The sequence below is a fragment of the Castor canadensis genome, chromosome 3 (assembly GCF_047511655.1).
Source record: "Castor canadensis chromosome 3, mCasCan1.hap1v2, whole genome shotgun sequence".
Taxonomy (NCBI): domain Eukaryota; kingdom Metazoa; phylum Chordata; class Mammalia; order Rodentia; family Castoridae; genus Castor; species Castor canadensis.
Window position 1 is genome coordinate 69,680,193 of NC_133388.1, and position 21,248 is coordinate 69,701,440.

The following is a 21,248-nucleotide window of genomic DNA, read 5'->3' on the forward strand; positions in this document are numbered from 1 at the left end:
GTTGCTTATAGTTTATCTAGAACATAAATACACAAGTGAAATAGGAAGATAAGATTTCAATTATTGCTCAGATCTGAAAGAGATATACTTGACAAAATAACATAGTGAAAGAATTTAGACAATAATTCATATAGGCAGTATAAAATTGTCTCTAGATTTGCATAGTAAATTAGTCTTATTTTACTGAACAAAGTTATATGACAAGATTAATTATTCTTTGTATATTTAAAGGTATAAAATGATAATGATTTGGCTCAAGACAGTATTTTTAAAACAGTACAATAAATGAAGTTTGTGTAAAAAGTTTTAATGTATTTCATACAAAATTTACTGTACATCTTTAAACACTATAGTAACTAGAGGAAAATATTATAATATGAGCTTAATATTAATACTAAAAACTCTGTGTACAATTATTCCATAAATATGTTAAATTATTTTCTTTGGACTTTCTCAAAAACATTGAGGGACCAGTTAAGTGCAGAATCTTTTAGGAAGAGCCGTGAGCTAACAGCAAGTCTCTCTGGTCTATAGTGACTACATGCTGTGGGTTTGGAGTTTGGGGGGGGGGGGTTGGGGTTTTTGGGGGGGTTTTTTGTGTGTTTGTTTTTGATGTGACTAAAATGATCTTTGTGCCATTGTTTAAAGCATGCCTCATCATCTTCAAGTGCTTTTTTGGCCAATGAATTCTAAACATAGGTTGTCTCTAATCAGCTCAGTATTGGATTGAACACTTCTGATTTGAGAACTATTGGCAGGAGTAGCTATAATTATTAAATTTATTACAGAATAAGACAAGGTAGTGAAGTTGGCTTTTTGTCAAATGGCAATAGTCATATTAGCAAAAAGTCATCATTTGCAAGGTCAGAGTGAAAGGAGGCACCAAAGGATTCATTCTGCCCTAATTATAGTTTCACCTATACATATTATACAAAGCTAATATTTAAAGCATTTGCCAAAATTAACTTCCTCTGCATGTTCTTTTACAGTGCAGTGAATTGCAGCAGCTTTTTATGTCTTGCTGCTTTTGTATGCCATAATAATCTGTAATTATGGGTTTGCTGCAAATGCTGCAGGGTTTGTTTAATCTGACAATCTGAAAAGACAACCCTGAATAGACTTATTTAAATGAATGCTAGTTATACAAAGCTTTGGAAGCATCGATATCTTCATTTTACATTTTCTCACAAGGCTGCTTATTTTAGAATTTCATTTTGAGTTTTTAAATTAGAGAATTTCACATCTTCTTTATATCTTAGTAACTAAGTGTAAGAGAAAGATGTATGTTCTATAGTTTATTGCTCAAAAATAAATCTACACCTAATTGCCCAATTAACAAGTTGAAAGATTTTTACCCTTTCATACATATGCATACATCCTGAATTTAGAGAAGCAGTTTAGGAAAGAAAATTATTTTGCCTGCCTCTGAAATTTAAATTTATCTTAACTATTTTCAGTGTTAATAGTTATGACAGATTTATGTGTGAACAACCCCTTTTAAACTGTATTCCCCCATGTCTTCCCTTGAAGGGAAGAGGACATATAGAATAAACTACTACCTTGGCTTGGCGGGTTATGTTTTAGAGAAAGAGCTGGCTTGTTTTTGGTGTTTGTTTATAAGCAAGTTTTGAAAAAAAAGAACTTACACAACCTGGTTTCTTTTTTTTTTTTTCTTTTATTATTCATATGTGCATACAAGGCTTGGTTCATTTCTCCCCCCTGCCCCCACCCCCTCCCTTACCACCCACTCCACCCCCTCCCGCTCCCCCCCTCAATACCCCGCAGAAACTATTTTTCCCTTATCTCTAATTTTGTTGTAGAGAGAGTATAAGCAATAATAGGAAGGAACAAGGGGTTTTGCTGGTTGAGATAAGGATAGCTATACAGGGCATTGACTCACATTGATTTCCTGTGCGTGGGTGTTACCTTCTAGGTTAATTCTTTTTGATCTCACCTTTTCTCTAGTTCTTGGTCCCCTTTTCCTATTGGCCTCAGTTGCTTTAAGGTATCTGCTTTAGTTTCTCTGCATTAAGGGCAACAAATGCTAGCTAGTTTTTTAACAACCTGGTTTCTTATAATGCTCTCAAAATTGAATGATTTATATTGTGTCTATTAATGTCCAGTTTTGAACATAAGAGATTTGAATTTATCTTTACAAATAAGTTTGTGTTATTCTTACAGAAAATAGGTTTAAGAAGTTCTGTGTGATTTGTCCACAATCACAGGGCAAACCAGAGGGGCGGGATTCTTCTGTGAATCCTTCTTTGTTGTCATTTCTATTAAATTAGACTCTTTCCTTTCTTCAGAATGTAAACTTTTATTATCTGCAAAGAAGATTCATCTATTTAAGCATATCACTCAACAGGGAGAGTAAAGAATAGAAAAAAGTTTCCTATATAAAAAATTTTAAGTTGTTAATTTTACTCTTTCATTACCATTTAAAACATGATTTAATCCTATTTAGATGAGCTTTTTCAGTTGGTCCTGGCTATTTCTTTAATAACTTATGTTAAGTAATACTGTTTTTGAAGTTCCTATGCCCAGAATAAATAAATTTTAAATTCATGATTTCCACATGTCACACACAAACAGCAGTTTAACAAAAGGGAAAGGTACAGACATTAGTTTCATGGTAAAGGGGGAAGTAATAGTGAGCTGAGAGTCAAAAGATCAGCCTTGATGTGAAATCGAAGGCAGGTAAAATCATTTAACTCTGTGAGTCATTTATCCTCATATGCAAAATGAGGAACACTTGCTAGATTATCCACTGATAGTGTGAACATTCATTGTATTCTGAGTTAGAGAAAAGAAAGCAGACGTTAGGTTAATACCAACCTTATTTCTCATCATCCAGTTTAGAGTCTGGAAAATAGAGGATTAAATTGAGATTAATTATTTGGTATTATCATCTAGCATTAAACAGCTAATTTTCAGAACTAACATAAGCATAATTTTAAAACAACTCAGTATACTAAGTAACTAAGAAATCTTCATATTCCAGGCTTAGGTGGTAGAGTGCCTGTTGCCTGCCTAGCAAGAACAAGGCCCTGAGTTCAAACTCTTATACTGAAAAAAAAAAAAAAGAAGAAGAAAGAAGTCTTCATATTTATACATATGTAGACATAAAACTTAACCAATTACTGAAGATTAAACTTTTGATAAGAACACTGTAAAATCAATGAAAGCCTAAAGGAAACTATTCTTTTTTATACTTGAAAAATACATAATTAGTTTTGGCATGGCAGTTGATTGGTTGCTCACCCTTAACCTCTACCCAGTGGTGTTAGTTCTGAATTTTGAGGACTAGCACCTTAATGTAACACACTGTTCTCACCTCTTTTAAAGAAATCATAACAGCAGTGCACAAACCAGTCTCCTTTTTTTTTTTTTAAAGTTAGGCTCAAAGTATAGTTTACATAAAATAAATGTATTTTCTTTGATGAGGGACTTTTCCTACGTATTTATTATGTTGTTGGTTATGTAATTATAGAACATTTACCTAAACTCATTAAACTAAACACTTAAAAATTGGTGATTTTATGTATGTAAATCAGACATTCTTTAAAATCTTTTTTTTTTCTTGGCAGTGGTAAGGATTGAATCTAGGCCTCACATTTGCTAGACAAGCACTCTACCTGAATTGCACTTGAGCCCTTTTGTTTTTGAAATGGGCCTCTAACTCATGATCTTCCTGCCACCACCCCCAGAATAGCTGGGATCACAGATATGGACCAAGGTCTCAAATCTCTATTTTGACAAATCCATATTTATTCTGGTAGCTAGGTCCTAGTATTCCCAACTGGTAACTGGTAACACATTATTTTGCGACTGTGGTAGAGTAATACAGAAACACTCTGTAATTATGTCTAAAACTAAATAGAGGCAAAAACACTAACATGCCCCAAAGTAAGCATCCTCTTCTGACATGAATTACTAATACATCTTTACCAGTGACAACTGTCCTCTCAACTTCTTAAATAAAAAATATCAATCCCTTGTCTCTGCTTCCTGATACCACTCAGTCCAGAACTGGTTTGAATCACAGCAGTATTTAACTAGTTGGTTTTGCCTTTCTCCTTCTCCCTTTCACTGTCAGTGTCCTCTGTCTTGCTTCTCCCCTCCCTTCCTTAAGATCCTAACAAAACTTGCCTTTCTATGCCTCTCAAACAACTATCCTTTTGAATTCTTTTCTTTTTTTCTTATTTTACTCTTTCATATGACTTCTAAATTACTTATATAAATGTGCTGATCTGTTTGTTTTTGCTAATGTGCTTAGGAAAGGAAAAACATGCTTTTTGCATACTTTTAGACTGAATACATTGACCCAAAAGAATTCCTTAGGAAACTACAATACATAAGCAGGACCATCAACTCATTTGCCTTTAAAATAAAGTTTCATTGGTATATACTTGACTACACTGATTCATTGTTTAAATTCATTCTAATTCCCGAACTTTAATTGGGATGTCACTTTTCTATAAAACACTTTTACTTCATCAATAAAAGTCAGAATTAAAGGACACTTGAAGGATGCTGCAAACTATGTCTCTGAATCGGGAATCTATTCATGAGATAAGAAACTTATCAGTTGGATATTTCATTGGCCCTTTGATCTGTGTTTAGAGTGGTTAATTTATAATATTTTGATCTTTCAAATTGAACTGCATTTAAAGGCTTTGTTTTAAATTATGAATCCACTAGCAAAAATTTCAAAAAGCCTTTCTTAAAAAATGAACAAAACTTTGCCACTGTTCCCATAATATGGAATCTAAATTGGAAAATTAATATTTATTCAAGTGTTTGAAATTCCTGTTCCTTACCTAATATTTCATTGATTTTATGACTTCTAGAATGCAGCAGTATTCCCACTCATTTATGTTTCTTATTTCCAGTGAAAACTCAAATGCAGCAAGGATTAATCTCCATAGCAGCCCGCACTGTTATTACCCATCTGGTAAATCACTTGGGCCATTATCCAATGAGTGGTGGTCCTGCTATGCTAACAAGTCAGGTGTGTGAAAATCATGACAATCATTACAGTGAAAGTACAGAACTTTCTCCTGAACTCTTTGAGAGTCCAAATATCCAGTTCTTCGTGTTGAACAATGCGACCTTAGTGTCTTGTATCCAGATCAGATCAGAAGAAGAAAGTATGCCTGGCGGAGGGTTATCTGCTGGCCTTGCATCAGCTAATTCAAATGTCAGAATCATAGTACGGGATCTCTCTGGAAAATACTCATGGGATTCTGCCATACTGTATGGACCACCTCCTGTAAGCAGCTTTTCAGAACCTGCATCTTTCATACTGTCATTGACTCACCAAGAGAAGCTAGAAGAGTCTCCTACATCTAATGAATGCTCAGAAGATACAACAGTAAAAGATGGACTTTCTTTGCAGTTTAAAAGGCTTAGAGAAACTGTACCAACTTGGGATACGATAAGGGATGAAGAAGATGTTCTTGATGAGCTTTTGCAGTATTTGGGTGTTACTAGTCCTGAATGCTTACAGAGAACTGGAATCTCACTTAATATTCCTGCTCCACAACCTGTGTGCATTTCTGAAAAACAAGAAAATGATGTTATTAATGCTATCCTTAAGCAGCATACAGAGGAAAAAGAATTTGTTGAGAAGCACTTTAATGACTTAAACATGAAAGCTATGGAACAAGATGAACCAATGCCTCAAAAACCTCAGTCAGCATTTTATTATTGCAGATTGCTTCTTAGTATATTGGGAATGAATTCCTGGGACAAACGGTAAGGAAAAAAAGGAAAAAAAAATTTCCTTTCTTGTAATACTAGTCTTACTCATTTTCTGAGCAAGGATTTTAGCCTCTGTTCTTTTCCTCACTAAATTTTATTAACAGATTAGTTCTTTGATCAGTAGGCAAATTTTTTTGAGACCGCTGATTTATATTAAGATTCGGGAAAATAAAAAAAATAATTTAATCCAGTAAACTATTAACATTTCAGGAGACTACTAGAACTATCTGACTTAGCTCATATGAAGACATGGAGGCTCAAGTGGTAGAGTGCCTTCTTTGCAAGCATGAAGCCCTGAGTACAAAGCCCAGTCTTACCCTCCCCCCAAAAAAAGAAATTATAGCTCACATGATAGGAACAAAAATCTTATTTTTTCAGCCTTCATGTAAGCATAAGAATTGTTTTAGATCAACCATCAAGTGATCATTTCTCCTTTTAACTAGGGAAATTAACTCAAAATTCAGAGTCAAATCAAAGAAAGAATCTAAACCTTTTTTTCTTGCTATTTTGTTTTCTTATGTATGTTTCAAAACCTTATTAAAAACTTACCAGGCTGGGAGCATAGCTCAGTATAGTAGAGTCCTTCGATTCAACCCTAGCACCAAAAAATAAATAAAACTTGTACTATGGACACACGTATTCCAGTAAGTTAAGTAGGATTAAATGAAAAGAGCATTGGACTTAAAACTCCTGGTTGAGAGACATTTAACCTTTGAGTTGGCCACAGTCTACAAATTGAAAATAATTCCTACCTCATATAGTGGAGAGAATTAAGTATAGTATATAAAACAGTAAGATTTTACATTAGTATAAACCACTGTTGATATGCATGTAGGTTTTGTTGGGGGTTTTTGTTTATTTTGATTTTGGTTTTCGTAGTAGAAATTGAACCCAGGACCTTGCACATGCTAAAGCACAATCTCTACCACTGAGCTACATCTCCTACATTGTGTTTTTAATTCCTATGCTGTGAAAAGCTATAGGAAAGTGGAAGAAGTATTATTTAATGTGCCATTTCTATTCAATTTATAGTAGGAGGAGGAAGCTCAGATATCACTGGCTGAATAAATCTTAAAATAATTCAAATTGCATGTGAAACATTAAAGTGGTAGTATACTCTCATGCTTGCTTAGTGTTCATATTCTCACTTGATTTAAACCCTTTCATTAGGCAGAGTCCTCTGCCCAAACCCCTTTATATCAGGAGGACAGTTTGCCTTATGGTATGGCCAAATATAGGTAATTGTTACTCAGTTATCGTATAAATGCATTATAGTCTCTTGCTATGGAATGAGCTATGTGTTGTCTAATAAGAAAAGCTAATGATGGAAAGCTATATTTTACCACAGCAAGCTTTGATTTTATGGGCACATTTAGCACTCAGATGATAAAAATTACATATTTCTTCATGACTTAAAAAATACATAAAATATAAAACAATGAAGTAAGCAGATTCCTGCAGGTACTTGTATCCATTTCTCTGGTTATGAGTTTGGAGTGCTCAGAACAGACATGGTGATGGAATATTTATAAATCTCTCTATTTAGGAGGAGCTTTCATCTCCTGAAGAAAAATGAAAAGCTACTTAGAGAACTTAAGAACTTGGATTCAAGGCAGTGGTAAGTTGTTAGAAAACCTTCACATTTATAACTAGCAACTCTCAGCACTTTCTCTGTTTAGAATAACACTGTGAAGAGCATTATTGAGTTACAACTTTCTCAAGAGAAACTATTTCACTTATATCTTAGAAATGATAATTTAATCTTTTGAGAAAAATTAGAACTGCCTTAAGATGTTTGGTATATTTGAATTGTTTATACCCTTTATATGCATTTCACAGTAATCTCTTGAATCACAGAAAACTAATTGAACCTGTGAAATGTCTTTAGATGTTTTTTCCCACACTTAGGCAAACATTAGTCATACATCATTCATTAAATCTAGTTTTTCTAATGGAATTGGAAAGCTAGTTTAGAATAAACCACCTACTATTGCACAGGAATACAAAGTGAGAAAGGTGATTCTGGCTTTTTCCACACAAAACAATTCCATGTCTTCCTCTCTTCTGTAAAATTTCTATGTTTAACCATCTTTCTTGCTCACCTTTTTTTCAGAAAAGTTGTCTTTTTGTTCCTAACTGTATTTCTTTGCTTTTCATTTTTTCTGCCTGCTTTTAAGATCTTCAAAAAAGCAATCTTTTTATCTTGTATTTCTACTTGCTCCTCCTGCCGTAAACATGTTATCTGTCTTAAATAAAACTAGTCAAGAAACAAGTATTTCCTCAGTTGCTTTCATCTTATACCTTTTGCTACCAAGTTTATGAAAAAATATCATCATTACTCACTTCCTAAACTACTAACTGGATTTGTTGTGAGGCCTTTAGCTTTCCTCAGAAAGATCTTTTTAAAATGATTTTCAGGGTTTTTTGTTGTTGTTGTTGTTATAGAAAATACAAAACAAAAATAATCCATATTTTATAACATTATTATGAATATTTTCAGTCTTTCTGTTTTGAATGACATACTTTGGTTTTTATAAAACTGACATCATAGCATCACATATACTGGTATCCTTTTTGTACTTTTGTTATATTGTGAGCATCTTTCTTAGTCATTTAAAAGTTATTTATCAAAAAATAATCTCTTATGGTACCAGGTTCTGGGGTTATTAAACATTACAATTGCTCCTGATTGATTTTTAAGAATACAATTATTAGGTTAAAACATAAAATTTCATGCCATATATATTACAAAATTGTTTTCTATTAAATAATAATTTATAATTCCACCAACATTGTATATAACTTTAATCTGACCAGCACAGGATAATAATCATAGTTTATCAATTGCTATTGCTTGAGCTTGAGAGACATATTATAGTATCTCTTTAATATTTACAGCCCAGGCTGGCCTCAAACTCATGATTCTCCTGCCTTAGTCACCAAGTGCTAGGATTATAGATGTGTAATACTATACCCAGCCTAATTTTTGTTTCTGTATTACTGATGAAGTTAATATTTTTCATATATTGGACTGGGGTATAAATCATTGATCAAGTGCTTGCCTAGCATTTGTTTCATATATTTATATGAATTTTTAATCTATTTCCAGTTGTCTTTTTGCATTCTTTTTGTTTCTCTTTAGGAATTTTTTTTTCCTGGCACCAGGATTTGAATTTGGGACTTCATGCTTGTGAGGCAGGCACTCTTAAACCTCACAAGCTTAAACCTTGCTCCCAGCCCATTTTACTCTGGTTATTTTGGAGACAGGGTTTTGCTTTTTACCCAGGCTGGCCTCAATTATGATCCTCCTATTTTAAGCTTCCTAGGCATGAGCCATCACTCCCAGTTTCCATTAACATGACAGTCCCAAAAAGTTTTTTGCCAGAATTGGCCTAGAACCACAATCTCCCAATCTCAACCTCTTGCATAGCTTGGGATGTCAGTCACCTGCCACTGCACCCAGCTGTCGATTGAGATGGGGTTTCAGAAGTATTTGCCTAGGCTGGCCTTAAACTGCAGTTCTCCTGATCTCAGATTCCCAAGTAGCTAAGATTACAGGTTTGAGCCACTGGTGCCACTCTGCGAATTTTTCTTAATTGTAATAACATTGTGTGTGTGTGTGTGTGTGTGTGTGTGTGTGTGTGTGTGTGTGTTAAAGATTGTACTATTTGTGGAAGTTGTTTAGCTCTCAGTTTTCACCTTCAGATTAACATATAGTCTTTTCATTTTTATGCAGTAATATCTCCCAGTACTTTCCTTTGGATTTCCTTAGTTGTTGTGTAGATAGTTGTGTATTGAAGTCAGCTAAATATCCCACTATATTTCATTACGGGTCTTTATTTGGTTGAGGTGGTGACTATTTTACATTTCATTCTTTATTTCTTCTGGAATACATTTTCAGTTATGGAATGAGAACTGGAACTAGTTTGAATGTTGAATGTTGGAGAATAGTCTATAATTTCTTGTACATGACATGACAACCATTTGACACTAGTAGAAAGCAGAACTTCACTTGAGCTGGAGGTATGACTCAAGTGGTAGAGTGCCTAGCAAGTGCGGTGTTCTGCATTTAAAACCCAGTACCATAAAAAACAAAACCTAAAAAGTCTACCTAGATTTAATTTGTTTAATTAACACATACCAAATGTCCCATTGATTTATGTCTCCTTACCAAATATTAAGCTGTCTCCTTCAAAGCTGTCTGTATTTCTGTTGATGTATTTGTTGTTTTTTGTGTAACTGTTAATTTATTACAGCTTTATTATACATTTTAATCTCTAGCAGTCTTCTTCCTCAACCCCTCTACACACATTATTCTTCTTTTTCTTTTTCTTTTTTATTAGGATATGTTTGTTATACGGGGGCAGGGGGGTGAATTCATAATGACAATTCCAGTTAGGCTTATATTGTGCATTGGTTAGATCATCCCCATTCTCTGCCCTCCTCATCCGCCTCTCTGCCCTTCTTCTTTTCTTTAGTATTCTAACCTGTTTATCCTTTTGGAGACTTAGAATTGTGCTGTTGTTTTCCAGGGGGGAAAAATCCCTTTAGTATTTTGATTAAGTTTTCAATAAAATTTCTGTGGAAAGAAAAGGCACTAATTGTAATCATTTTTTCCATTCCTAATCATGCTGTGTCGTTCTATTTATTCCAAGGCCTAAACATTGCTTTTATGGGTAATTCCTAGGTGTTTTATTATTTTGTTGCTATTCTGAATAGAATTTTCCTCCCAGTTATATCTTTGGGGTTTCCCCATTTTTAATATTTATCTTGTATCTAAACACAGTAGTGAACTCTCTTACTGATTTTAAATATTTTATAGTTGTGTCTCTCTTAAAATTTGTTTTAGGTATATAATCATTATCTGCAGATAATCTCCTTTCTAGTAGTTACACCAGTTTTCACTTATTTCAAATTACATTGCACTGAATAGAACTTTCAGGATAGTGTTAAGTAGTATAGTTAAATAGTAGACATCCTCATCTTTCCCGATTATAATGGAAACAATTCTTCCTTTTCATCATTAAGGGAGATACTGGTTGTGGTTTGAAATACATAATTTTTTTCATGCTGAGAAAGTAGTCTGGCTTCTAGGAGTCTTTATAAAAGAAATGGTGTTAAATGTTATCAAAATTCTTTTTATGATCTATTCAGGTCTGGCATAGTTTTTATTTCTTAATGGATGTATATTGCATTTTAGTATCACTATATTGGTAATGTTAAATAATCTTTGTGTTTTTTGAATAAACCCTGCCTAGTCTTTTGACATTTTGTACATTTTTTATATGGACATATTTTAGTTTCCTGTGTATATACTTAGAAATAGAATGGCTGCTGGGTGATACAATAATTCTTTATTTAACATTTTTGAGGAACTGCCAGATTGTTTTGTACAGTAACATTTTACATTCGTACCAACAATGTATTAGTATTCTACATTCTCCATATCATAGCATACTTGTTATTATCTTTCTTTTAATTTTCTTTCTTTTTCTTGGCAGTACTGGGGATCAAACCCAGAACTTTGTGCATGCTAGGCAAACACTCAACCACTGAGCTACATCCCCAGCTGTCTTTTGATTTTTATCTCAGTGGATATGAAGTAGTATCTTGTGATTTTGATTTGCATTTTCCAAATAACTTTTAATGTTTGGCATTTTTTTTCAGCGTTTAATGGCCATTTATATACTTTTGGGGGGGAAAGTATTCAAATTTGTACAGCATTCAATAGTATCTCCTTAAAATTCCATGCCTATCAGCATCTCAGGGTAAAATTTGGAAATAAGGTTGTAGATGTAATTAGTTAAAGTGAGGTCATATTAGATTAGATCAACTCCTAAATCTGATGACTAGTGTCTTTATAAGAAGGCCACTTGAAGATGCATAGACACATTCACACAGAAGTCAGGTGGCCATGCAGAAGTTACAGTAAGACAGCTAGAAGCTAAGGAATGCTGAGGATTATCAACAACCACTGGAAGCCAGGAAAATACGAGGAAGGATTCTCCCTCTAGAGCCGTCAGAGAGAGCATGGCAGTATAACACTTATTTCTGACCTCCTAGTAGCTAGAACTGTAAGAAAATAAATTTCTCTTATTTAAAGCCACGTTGTTTGTGTGATTTGTTATAAAAGCTCCAGGCAACAAACACAGAATTCTGTGTGTTATCTTTTTAGTATTGATTTGTAAGAGCTTCTTATACATTTTTGGATATATGGCCCATAGCAATTATTATTTACAAATACTTTCATTCTATAGGTTTTCATGTCTATTCATACTATTGTATTACCTATAGCACAAAAGTTTATAATTTTGGGTTACTTTTTTTTTTTTCAGTACTTGGAATTGAACTCAGGGCCTCATGCTTTCTACACAGGTACTCTACCTCTTGAGTGACTCCCACAGCCCTTTTTACATTGGTTATTTTTGAGATAGGATCTCACATTATGCCCAGCCCATCCTGGACCACAATCCTATTTGTGCTTCTGAATAGCTGGAATGACAGGCACATGCCACCATGCCCAACTTTTATTGGTTGAAATAGTGTCTCATGAGCTTTTTTCTAGGCTGCCCTCAAACCATGGTCTTCCCAGTCTCTGTCTTTTGAATAGCTAGGATTACAGACACTTGAATAAAAATTTCTAATTTTGATGAAGTCCAAATTTGTCTATTTTTTTAATTGTCACTTGTACTTTTCATATTGTACCTAAGAAGATCTTCCCTAATAAAGGTCCTATGTTTTCTTTAAGAGTTTCAATCTATGATCCATTTTCATTATGGGTGGCTTAAGAATCCAAGTTCATTCTTCTGCATGTAGATAGCTAGTTGTCCCAGCACCATTTGTTGAAGAAATTATTCTTTCCCCCCATTGAATTGTCTTGGTACCATTATCAAAAACATTTAAAGAGTTTACTTATAGACATATGATTCTTATCATTATGGCAGTACTGCACACAGTGCTTTGATTTCTTTTGTAGTAAGTTTTGAGAGTATGAGTAAGTATGAGCCTTCCATCTTTATTCTTTCTTAAGATTGTTTTTCTATTCTAGTCTGTTGTATTTTAGGATTTCTGCAAGGAACTTGGGTTTCAATAGGGGTTATGTTAAGTCTGTTTTTTTGCTTTAATACAATTATTTATACATACTGTATTATTATATATTATTTTATTGCATTGAATCAATTTAGGAAGTACCATCATCTTAACAATATTAAGTCTATCAGTCCATGAATGTTAGAGGTTTATTTTATTTAGGTCTTTAATTTCTTTCAACAATGTAGTTTTCCAAGAGTAAGTTATACACTTGTTAAATTTATACCTAAGTATTTTATTTTTTATGCCTTTATAAAAGAAAATTTTTCTTAATTTTGTTTTTGGATTATTTGTTGCTAGTGTATAGAAATGCAGCTGATTTCTTATATATGGATCTTGTATCCTTCAACCTTACTGAACTCGTTTATTACCTCTAATAGCTTTCTAGTGAATTCTTTAGGATTTTCTATATGTAAAATAGCATCTGTAAGTGGGAATATTTTTATTCTTCCTTCCCAATCACATTTTTAAACCCAGGTCTTTACTAGTTATAGATCTATGCAGATATTCAATCTGGTTAATTTTAGTAATTTTGTGTCTTTCTAAGAATTTGCCTTTTTTATTGGCATACAGTTGTTCATAGTATTTTCTTATACTTTTTATTTCTGTAAAGTATGTAATGATATCTCTTCTTTCATTTCAGGTTTTAGTGATGTGATTCATGCTCAGTGTAGCTAAAAGTTGTCAATTTTATTGATCATCTTAAAGAAAATATCTTTTGTTTCATTGATTTTTGTCTGTTGTTCTGATGTTATCTTATTAGTCTGAGAGTAGACCCACTCCAGCTTATTTGATTGCTGTTTGCATGATATCTTTTTCCATTCCTTTTACTTTCAACTTTATTTTTGTCTTTGAATCAGAAGTATGTTAGTGGTCATTGTTTGCTCGTTCATTTATTTTCTAGCAATTTGGCTTCCCAAGAATGTGAGCCTCTGATCTCCCTGCTCAGATTTTTTTGTTTATTTGCTTTTCTCTTAGCTTAACTATTGAGGGTTCTTCTCTGGGTTTATATCACCTACTTTTTGCTCAAGGTTTGTGGAACCCTCTGAGCCAGTTATATTTTCATTATTTAATGTTGTATGTATATGGCTTGGAGCTGTTACCACAGTTCAGAATATTTCTGTTTTTCTTGTCCCATCCTCACTCATGGACTAATAGCTTGGAGCCATTATGGATGGATGGATAGATGGATAGAGATATAGACAGATAAAGAGATATGTAGATACAGCCTTGGGCATGCTGCACACGTATTTCCATACTGCCTTGAGTAACTAGATATTATTTTTAAGTCTTAGCTTCCTAGGGGTTGACCATGACTTACAGTGCCTATGAGGCTTTACCTATGTTCATGGATCTATGTGTCTGTCATACATCTTATTCTAATTGCTCCTGATGAGATATAGCCTGGTGCATGTTCACAGGCTTCTTGACCTCTAGAATTGACTGTGATCCCAGACAGGCTGTTCTTGGCTGCATCTTTTCCTGGTTCTGTTAAACTTCTTGCTGCTTTTCTTTTTTGTGTCATAGAGCTGGCAGCTTCTCCTAATAGCTTTATTCCAAACTCTGTTCCAGGTAGTCCCCTTAGGCAGAACTAGTACTAAAAGTTCTTTGTCCTTATGACCTGCATTTTACCCTAGGCAGTATCTGTCTGCCACTATACCTAAGCAGGGGTCCGGGATTGACTTTATGTGGAGTGACACCCTGACTCTATAATTGGATACTTGGGGAAGGGTTGGCAGTCCCTGATCTTAGCTTGCTTCTGCTAACAGACTCTCCATCATTTCTCCTCTGAGTAAGCTAGAAGGAGAAATGCTGGGGCCCTCAGCCTTAACCACCAGCTCTAAGAAAGGGGACTAGATAAGGAAAGGGAGATCTGGCCCATTTATCTACAACTTTCTAGGATGGATCTTCTATAACATGGAGCTGGGAAAAGATGAGAAGTGCCACCAGAAGCCTGCATCTTCCAGGATGAAACCATAGCCCCAGAGTGAGAGCTAGAGGAGAAAGGAATCTCTCTTTTGTAGGCCTGAGTAGAATGCAAAACTACTGAGTAGGGCAAAACTTCTCTAACATGAACCTGAGGGGGTGGGATAAGGGAACAAGTTGTGGCACATATGGCAAAGACCACTCTTGCCAAGATTTTACAGATTTTCTTGAACAAATATTTCCTTGTTTGTTATGTACCTTTAGGACAAATCCAAAAACTGAATGCTTTTTTTAAAGAATCATTTTCAACAGTTAAGTTTTTTACTTGGGAAAAAGTTCTCCTTACTCTCCAATTCTAGAAGTTCCCTCAACCCCCAAAATATGTTTTACTGCTTATACTAGATTATTCTAAAAGGGACTGTGGCTTGGCTCAAGTAGTAGAGCACCTGCCTAACAAGTGTGAGGGAGGCCCTGAGTTCAAACCCCAGTACCACCAAAAAGAAAAAAGGTTAAGATACAAAAGAATCACAACACTCATATCAAACATAGATTATTCAAAAGTATTGGTATACAGCCTGTCTAGCATAGGGTAGCTTTCTCAACATTAAATTACCAGTCAATTTATGCCTAAATTGACTCTCTGTCATAATCATTCTACCATTCTCAGGAGGATCCCATCCATGATATATGCGGTAACTCCAGGTACACATGAATGGCATACTTCTTGATTCATGTGATCTCCTTTAAGACCATCTCTTCTCCTTTAAGCTAGAATACTTGTTGCTCATATCTCAGTTTGCCAGCCATTCTTTCAGTGTGGATAACATCTGGACTCCTCTGCCCATAGGGAAAGCCCCTTCTGGTCTCCTTTCACTTGTTTCAGATGCTTGGGTTGGACCTTCTAAGTCTTTGGGGAAATTTTTTTCATAGGACATCCAAAAAGACTCCATGGTCAAGGTTGGGTTAAGGGTTTACAGTGGGTCCATAGGCAGTATGCTGAGGCATCAAAATGTTTTCCAAAGTAGCCCAGAAAAAAATCATATAGTCCTGAGAGATCCCAAAAGCCAACAAGTGGTAGTTACATAAGCTAACCTCTATTTGTTTTTTTTTAATTTCTACATGACGTAGTAATGAAAACTTTTACTTCTGCTCATAAAATTTGTCAACCATGCTTGTTAAGTCAGTAGACATATTCTGCCCTAATTAGCTTGGATAGCCAAATTTCTTACCAAAAAACTCGCTTTTATGAATGCTTTTAAATTTACAACCTGAGTGTGGTAATACACACCTGTAACCCTAGCACTCAAGAGGCTGAGGCAGGAGGATCACGAATTCATGCCAATCTGGGTTACATAGCAAAACTGTCTCAAAAAAATAAATAAATAAATTAGAGGGAACTAAAAGTAAAATATCCAAGAACTTGCAATTAATTCATATGGTTTTATGTTAGTATATATGTTCTTCTGTGTTTTCTGTATTGTGTCTACTGTGAAGGAACACACACATAATTTCTCACTCATCTCTACTTCTGCTTAGTTCTGAAGCAGTCCCTTTAACCCTAAGACTCAATCACATTGCACAACACACAACTCTGCAGATGCTTCATACATTCACATTTATCTGTCCTTCCTCATACTCTTCATTTGTCAACACTTTCTTGGCTTCACCTATCTCAATGGAACTTTCTCTTTTAAGTTACTCTCTGTTTTTCTAGTCAAAAGTAATCATGCCTTTCTTCTGTTCTCATGGCAGTTTTGTTGCTTTTATAATTCTTTATATTGTAAAGAATTTACTTGTCTACTGTACACTATAATATCTAGGTCATTTTCATCTTTTTATTATTATATACTTTGTGCATAGAACTTAATTATTAGATGAATGCACAGATAAATGAATGATTAAATGGTATAATATTTTGTTTTATAGCCGAGAGACACACAAGATTGCAGTATTTTATGTTGCTGAAGGACAAGAAGACAAACACTCCATTCTTACCAACACAGGGGGAAGTCAAGCATATGAAGATTTTGTAGCTGGTCTTGGTTGGGAGGTATTGTTTTTGAATTTTACCAAATGTCATTTTATAGTCATCCCTAGGTATCCCTGAGGGATAGCTCCATGATCACCCTGCAGATATCATAATCCAAAGATGCCCAAGACTCTTATATAAAACAGTGGAGTTATTTGAATATAACTTACACATATCCTCCTGTATAGTTTAAATCATCTCTAGATTACTTATAATACCTAATGTAAATGCTATAGAACTGGTTGGTTTTTTGTTTGTTTGTTTGTTTAAGAAATAATGACAAAAAATGTCCAGTATAGATACATGCTTTTTTAAATTTTCCATCTATGGTTAATTAAAATCCATAGATACGGAACCTATGTTTGTAAGCAGGGGAATTTCTTTTTCTCTTCAGCTTCTTATGTCTCTGCAACTTAACAATGGGTTTGTGATTTCTGTCTTTTATCTGCAAATACAGCAGCAGTTGGGATTTTGAAAGGAAAAGTGTTGCCTGATTTTTGAGACAATATACAGTGGATGTTTGATGTCCATGGTATATGTTTCCAAGGAGATTGCTGTTGAGGAGAAACTGCAACTGCTCAGGATGAATAGAGTTCAGCACTGTACTGCATGTGCTTGATTCATTTTCCCTTAACACTACCCACCTTCTGCTAAAGACATACCACCTTTCAATAAATCTAAAATTTTTTACTTAAATTAAGCACATTCACTTTTACCTTGCTCTTGGGACAGCATTTGTTTTTTGGGAGTCATATTTTCACAAATTAAGGGCAGGGAAACACTCAGTAGATATACAGTGATCTAAACACAACTGATGATAACATGTGACTGACTGAAAGCTTCTCCACATCAACTGAGCTGCATAATGCATATGGGGGGAATTTAAAATTTTTAGTTTTGGAATTTCTTTTGATTTTTTTCTTTGTTTATTTTGACTGTGCTTGATCAAAACTTGGGTAGAATAAATCCGTGAAAGTCTTAGTGTATTGTCAAAAAGTGTTAAACTCAGAGGTTTAGAATATCCAGATTTTCCTTATAGCCATGACCACTAGAATTGTAATCTTCAAGCTCAAACCTTAGTGCTATACATTGGCTTTCCAGGGGCACATGGCATACTTTGTTTAGGAGAAATTAGTTTCCAGATCTCAGCTTTACTAATAACTAACACGAGAGGACCTGCCTGTACTCTCTTGCTGCTCTTTTTATGTTCTTCTACTTTTATTAGGCATATTGCTCACACACCCACCAAATATGCCTTGTTCCAGGGAAGTTGGCACCAACTAAAGGAATAGTTCAAGAGGGCATTCTCAGGAACTGGGATTGTGGCTCAAGAAGGAGGCTCTGAGTTCAAATCCTAGTACCAAAGAAAAGGGAGTGTTCACTTAAGTGAGAGTCTCTGAGAGCAAAGCAAAAAATGTGGAAAAAGGTTACATTTGTGTTGTTCTTGCAACAACTCATGTCCAGGTTCCCATACTATTAAGTCTATTTTAAAATTAATAACTCAAAAGTTGGGTATTTGTCATAGGGATTTTTGTTAATGTTTATTTGAATTTAAAAAAGGAAATGTCAGTTATGCTCTAACAGAAAATGAATCTAAAGTGGCTAATTGATTTGTCATAAAACTAATAGCTTAAAAACATTTAATATATATTGAATAAGCCAAATCTATAACTTCTAAATTTTGACAAAAATATATTTAAAGCAGACATATAACACATTACATTAGAAATTATACCCTTGGCAACCATCTAAATTATTAGTATGAAAATTTTTATTTTTTTTTTGTTTATTCATATGTGCATACAGTGTTTGGGCCATTTCTCCCCCTCTCCCCCACCCCAGCACCCTCCCTCTCTCCCCTACCCCCTCGTTTCCAGGCAGAAACTGTTCCTGCCCTTATCTCTAATTTTGTTGAAGAGAGAGTATAAACAATAGTAAGAAAGACAAAGCATTTTTGCTAGTTGAGATAACAATAGCTTTACAGGGAGATTCCAGCCATGCTTCCATGTACAAATGTGTTATATTCTAAGTAGATTCTTCTCAAACCAACTTTTTCTCTAGTTCCTGATCCCCTTCTCCTATTGACCTCTTTCGCTTTAAAGTTTCTGTATTAGTTCCTCTGCATTGAGGACATCAAATACTATCATGTTCTTTGGGTTTCTTACCTATCCCCATACCTCCTGTGTGTGCTCTCGCCTTATCCATGTGACACAAGTCCAATCACATTGCTGTATTTGCCCCAGATCTAAAACCCACATATGAGGGAGAACATACGATTTTTGGTCTTCTGAGCCTGGCTAACCTCGCTCAGAATGATGTTCTCCAGTTCCATCCATTTACTTGCAAATGATAAGATTTCATTCTTCTTCTTGGCTGAGTAGAATTCCGTTGTGTATAAATACCACATTTTCTTAATCCATTCGTCAGTAGTGGGGCATCTTGGCTGTTTCCATAACTTGGCTATTGTGAGTAGTACTGCAATAAACATGGGTGTGCAAGTGCCTCTGGAATAACCTGTGTCACATTCCTTTGGGTATATCCCCAGGAGTGGGATTGCTGGATCATAGGCAGGTCTATGTTTAGATTTTTAAGAAGACTCCAATTTTTTTTCCAAAGTGTTTGCACTAGTTTGCATTCCCACCAGCAGTGTATGAGGGTTCCTTTTTCTCCACATCCTCACCAACACCTGTTGGTAGTGGTGTTTTTGGTAATTTCTATTCTAACAGGGGTGAGGTGAAATCTTAGTGTGGTTTTGATTTGCATTTCCTTTATGGCCAGAGATGGTGAGCATTTTTTCATGTGTTTTTTGGCCATTTGAATTTCTTCTATTGAGAAAGTTCTGTTTAGTTCAGTTGCCCATTTCTTTATTGGTTCATTAATTTTGGGAGAGTTTAGTTTTTTAAGTTCCCTATATATTCTGGTTATCAGTACTTTGTCTGATGTATAGCTGGCAAATATTTTCTCCCACTCTGTGCGTGGTACCTTTAGTTTAGAGACCATTTCTTTTGTTGTGCAGAGCTTTTAGTTTTATGAAGTCCCATTTGACTATACTTTCTCTTAGTTGCTGAGCTGCTGGGGTTCTATTGAGGAAGTCCTTGCCTATACCTATTACTTCCAAAGTGTTTCCTACCCTTTCCTGTACCAACTTTAGAGTTTTGAGTCTGATATTAAGGTCCTTGATCCATTTTGAGTTGATACTAGTACAGGGTGATAAACATGGATCTAGTTTCAGTTTTTTGCAGACAGCTAACCACTTTTTCCAACAACATTTGTTGAAGAGGCTGTCTTTTCTCCATCATACATTTTTAGTGCCTTTGTCAAAAATAAGGTGGGCATAGCTGTGTGGATTCATATCCGGGTCCTCTATTCTGTTCCACTGGTCTTCATGTCTGTTTTTGTGCCAGTACCATGCTGTTTTTATTGCTGTTGCTTTGTAATATAGTTTGAAGTCGGGTATTGTGATACCTCCAGTATTGTTCTTTTCCTGATTATTGCCTTGGCTATTCAGTCTCTTGTGTTTCCAAATGAATTTTAGGGTAGATTTTTCAAACTCTGTGATGAATGTCATTGGGATTTTGATGAGAATTGCATTAAACATGTAGATTGCTTTTGGTAGTATAGCCATTTTTGCTATGTTGATTCTACCAATCCATGAGCATGGGAGATCTTTCCATCTTCTGTAGTCTTCCTCAGTCTCTTTCTTCAGGGGTTTGTAGTTCTCCTTGTAAAGGTCATTCACATCCTTTGTTAAGTTTACTCCTAGGTATTTGATTTTTTTTTTTTGAGGTTATTGTAAATGGAATTGTTTTCATATATTCTTTCTCAGTTTGTTCATTATTAGTGTATAGAAAAGTTCATGATTTTTGTATGTTGATTTTATATCCTACTGCCTTGCCATAGCTATTGATGGTGTCTAGGAGTTTTGAGGTAGGATCATATCATCTGTAAATAGAGATATTTTAACAGTTTCTTTACCTATTTGTATTCCTTTTATTTTTTCTTCTTGCCTAATTGCTCTGGCTAGGAGTTCTAGTACTATGTTGAATGAAAATTTTTAGTATAGTTGCCAAGTTCCCAAAGTTCTTACAGACAGTATTTGAGTAAAGTTGTTGAGGACCATTGAACTAGTCTATAACCTTCTAGAGGGCAAGCACTTTCATCTCATTGATTTGTTTTTAATCCCAGTGCATTCCACAATTTCCGATATATAGACTTATAGCATTCAGTATCTATTTTTAGGGCTGATCTGCTATTTTACCTTAAGTGAGTTATGTAAACTCTCTAGGCCTCTTTACTTATTTGTCATAGGTAGTATACTTTTTTATACAACAGTTATGTGACGTTCTTTTGAGATTATGTGAAAAATGTCTTGAAAAGTATTTTAAATACCATAAGTGGACTTTCTCTGTATAAGAAAAAAAGTCAGAAGTATTAATGAAAG

At 34.6% G+C, this 21,248-nt stretch overlaps 1 protein-coding gene across 6 annotated transcripts in view; it reads left to right on the top strand.

The window, feature by feature from the left end:
- The window catches only part of Ralgapa1 (Ral GTPase activating protein catalytic subunit alpha 1), a 241,944-nt gene that overhangs the window by 171,935 nt on the left and 48,761 nt on the right, over positions 1-21,248 (top strand). For all 6 annotated transcript variants that reach the window (XM_074068142.1, XM_074068145.1, XM_074068143.1 and 3 more), the window contains 3 exons: positions 4,893-5,757; positions 7,310-7,381; positions 16,705-16,828. In XM_074068142.1, the coding sequence (XP_073924243.1) occupies positions 4,893-5,757; positions 7,310-7,381; positions 16,705-16,828 (1,061 nt within the window). The remainder of the gene's footprint in view (positions 1-4,892; positions 5,758-7,309; positions 7,382-16,704; positions 16,829-21,248) is intronic.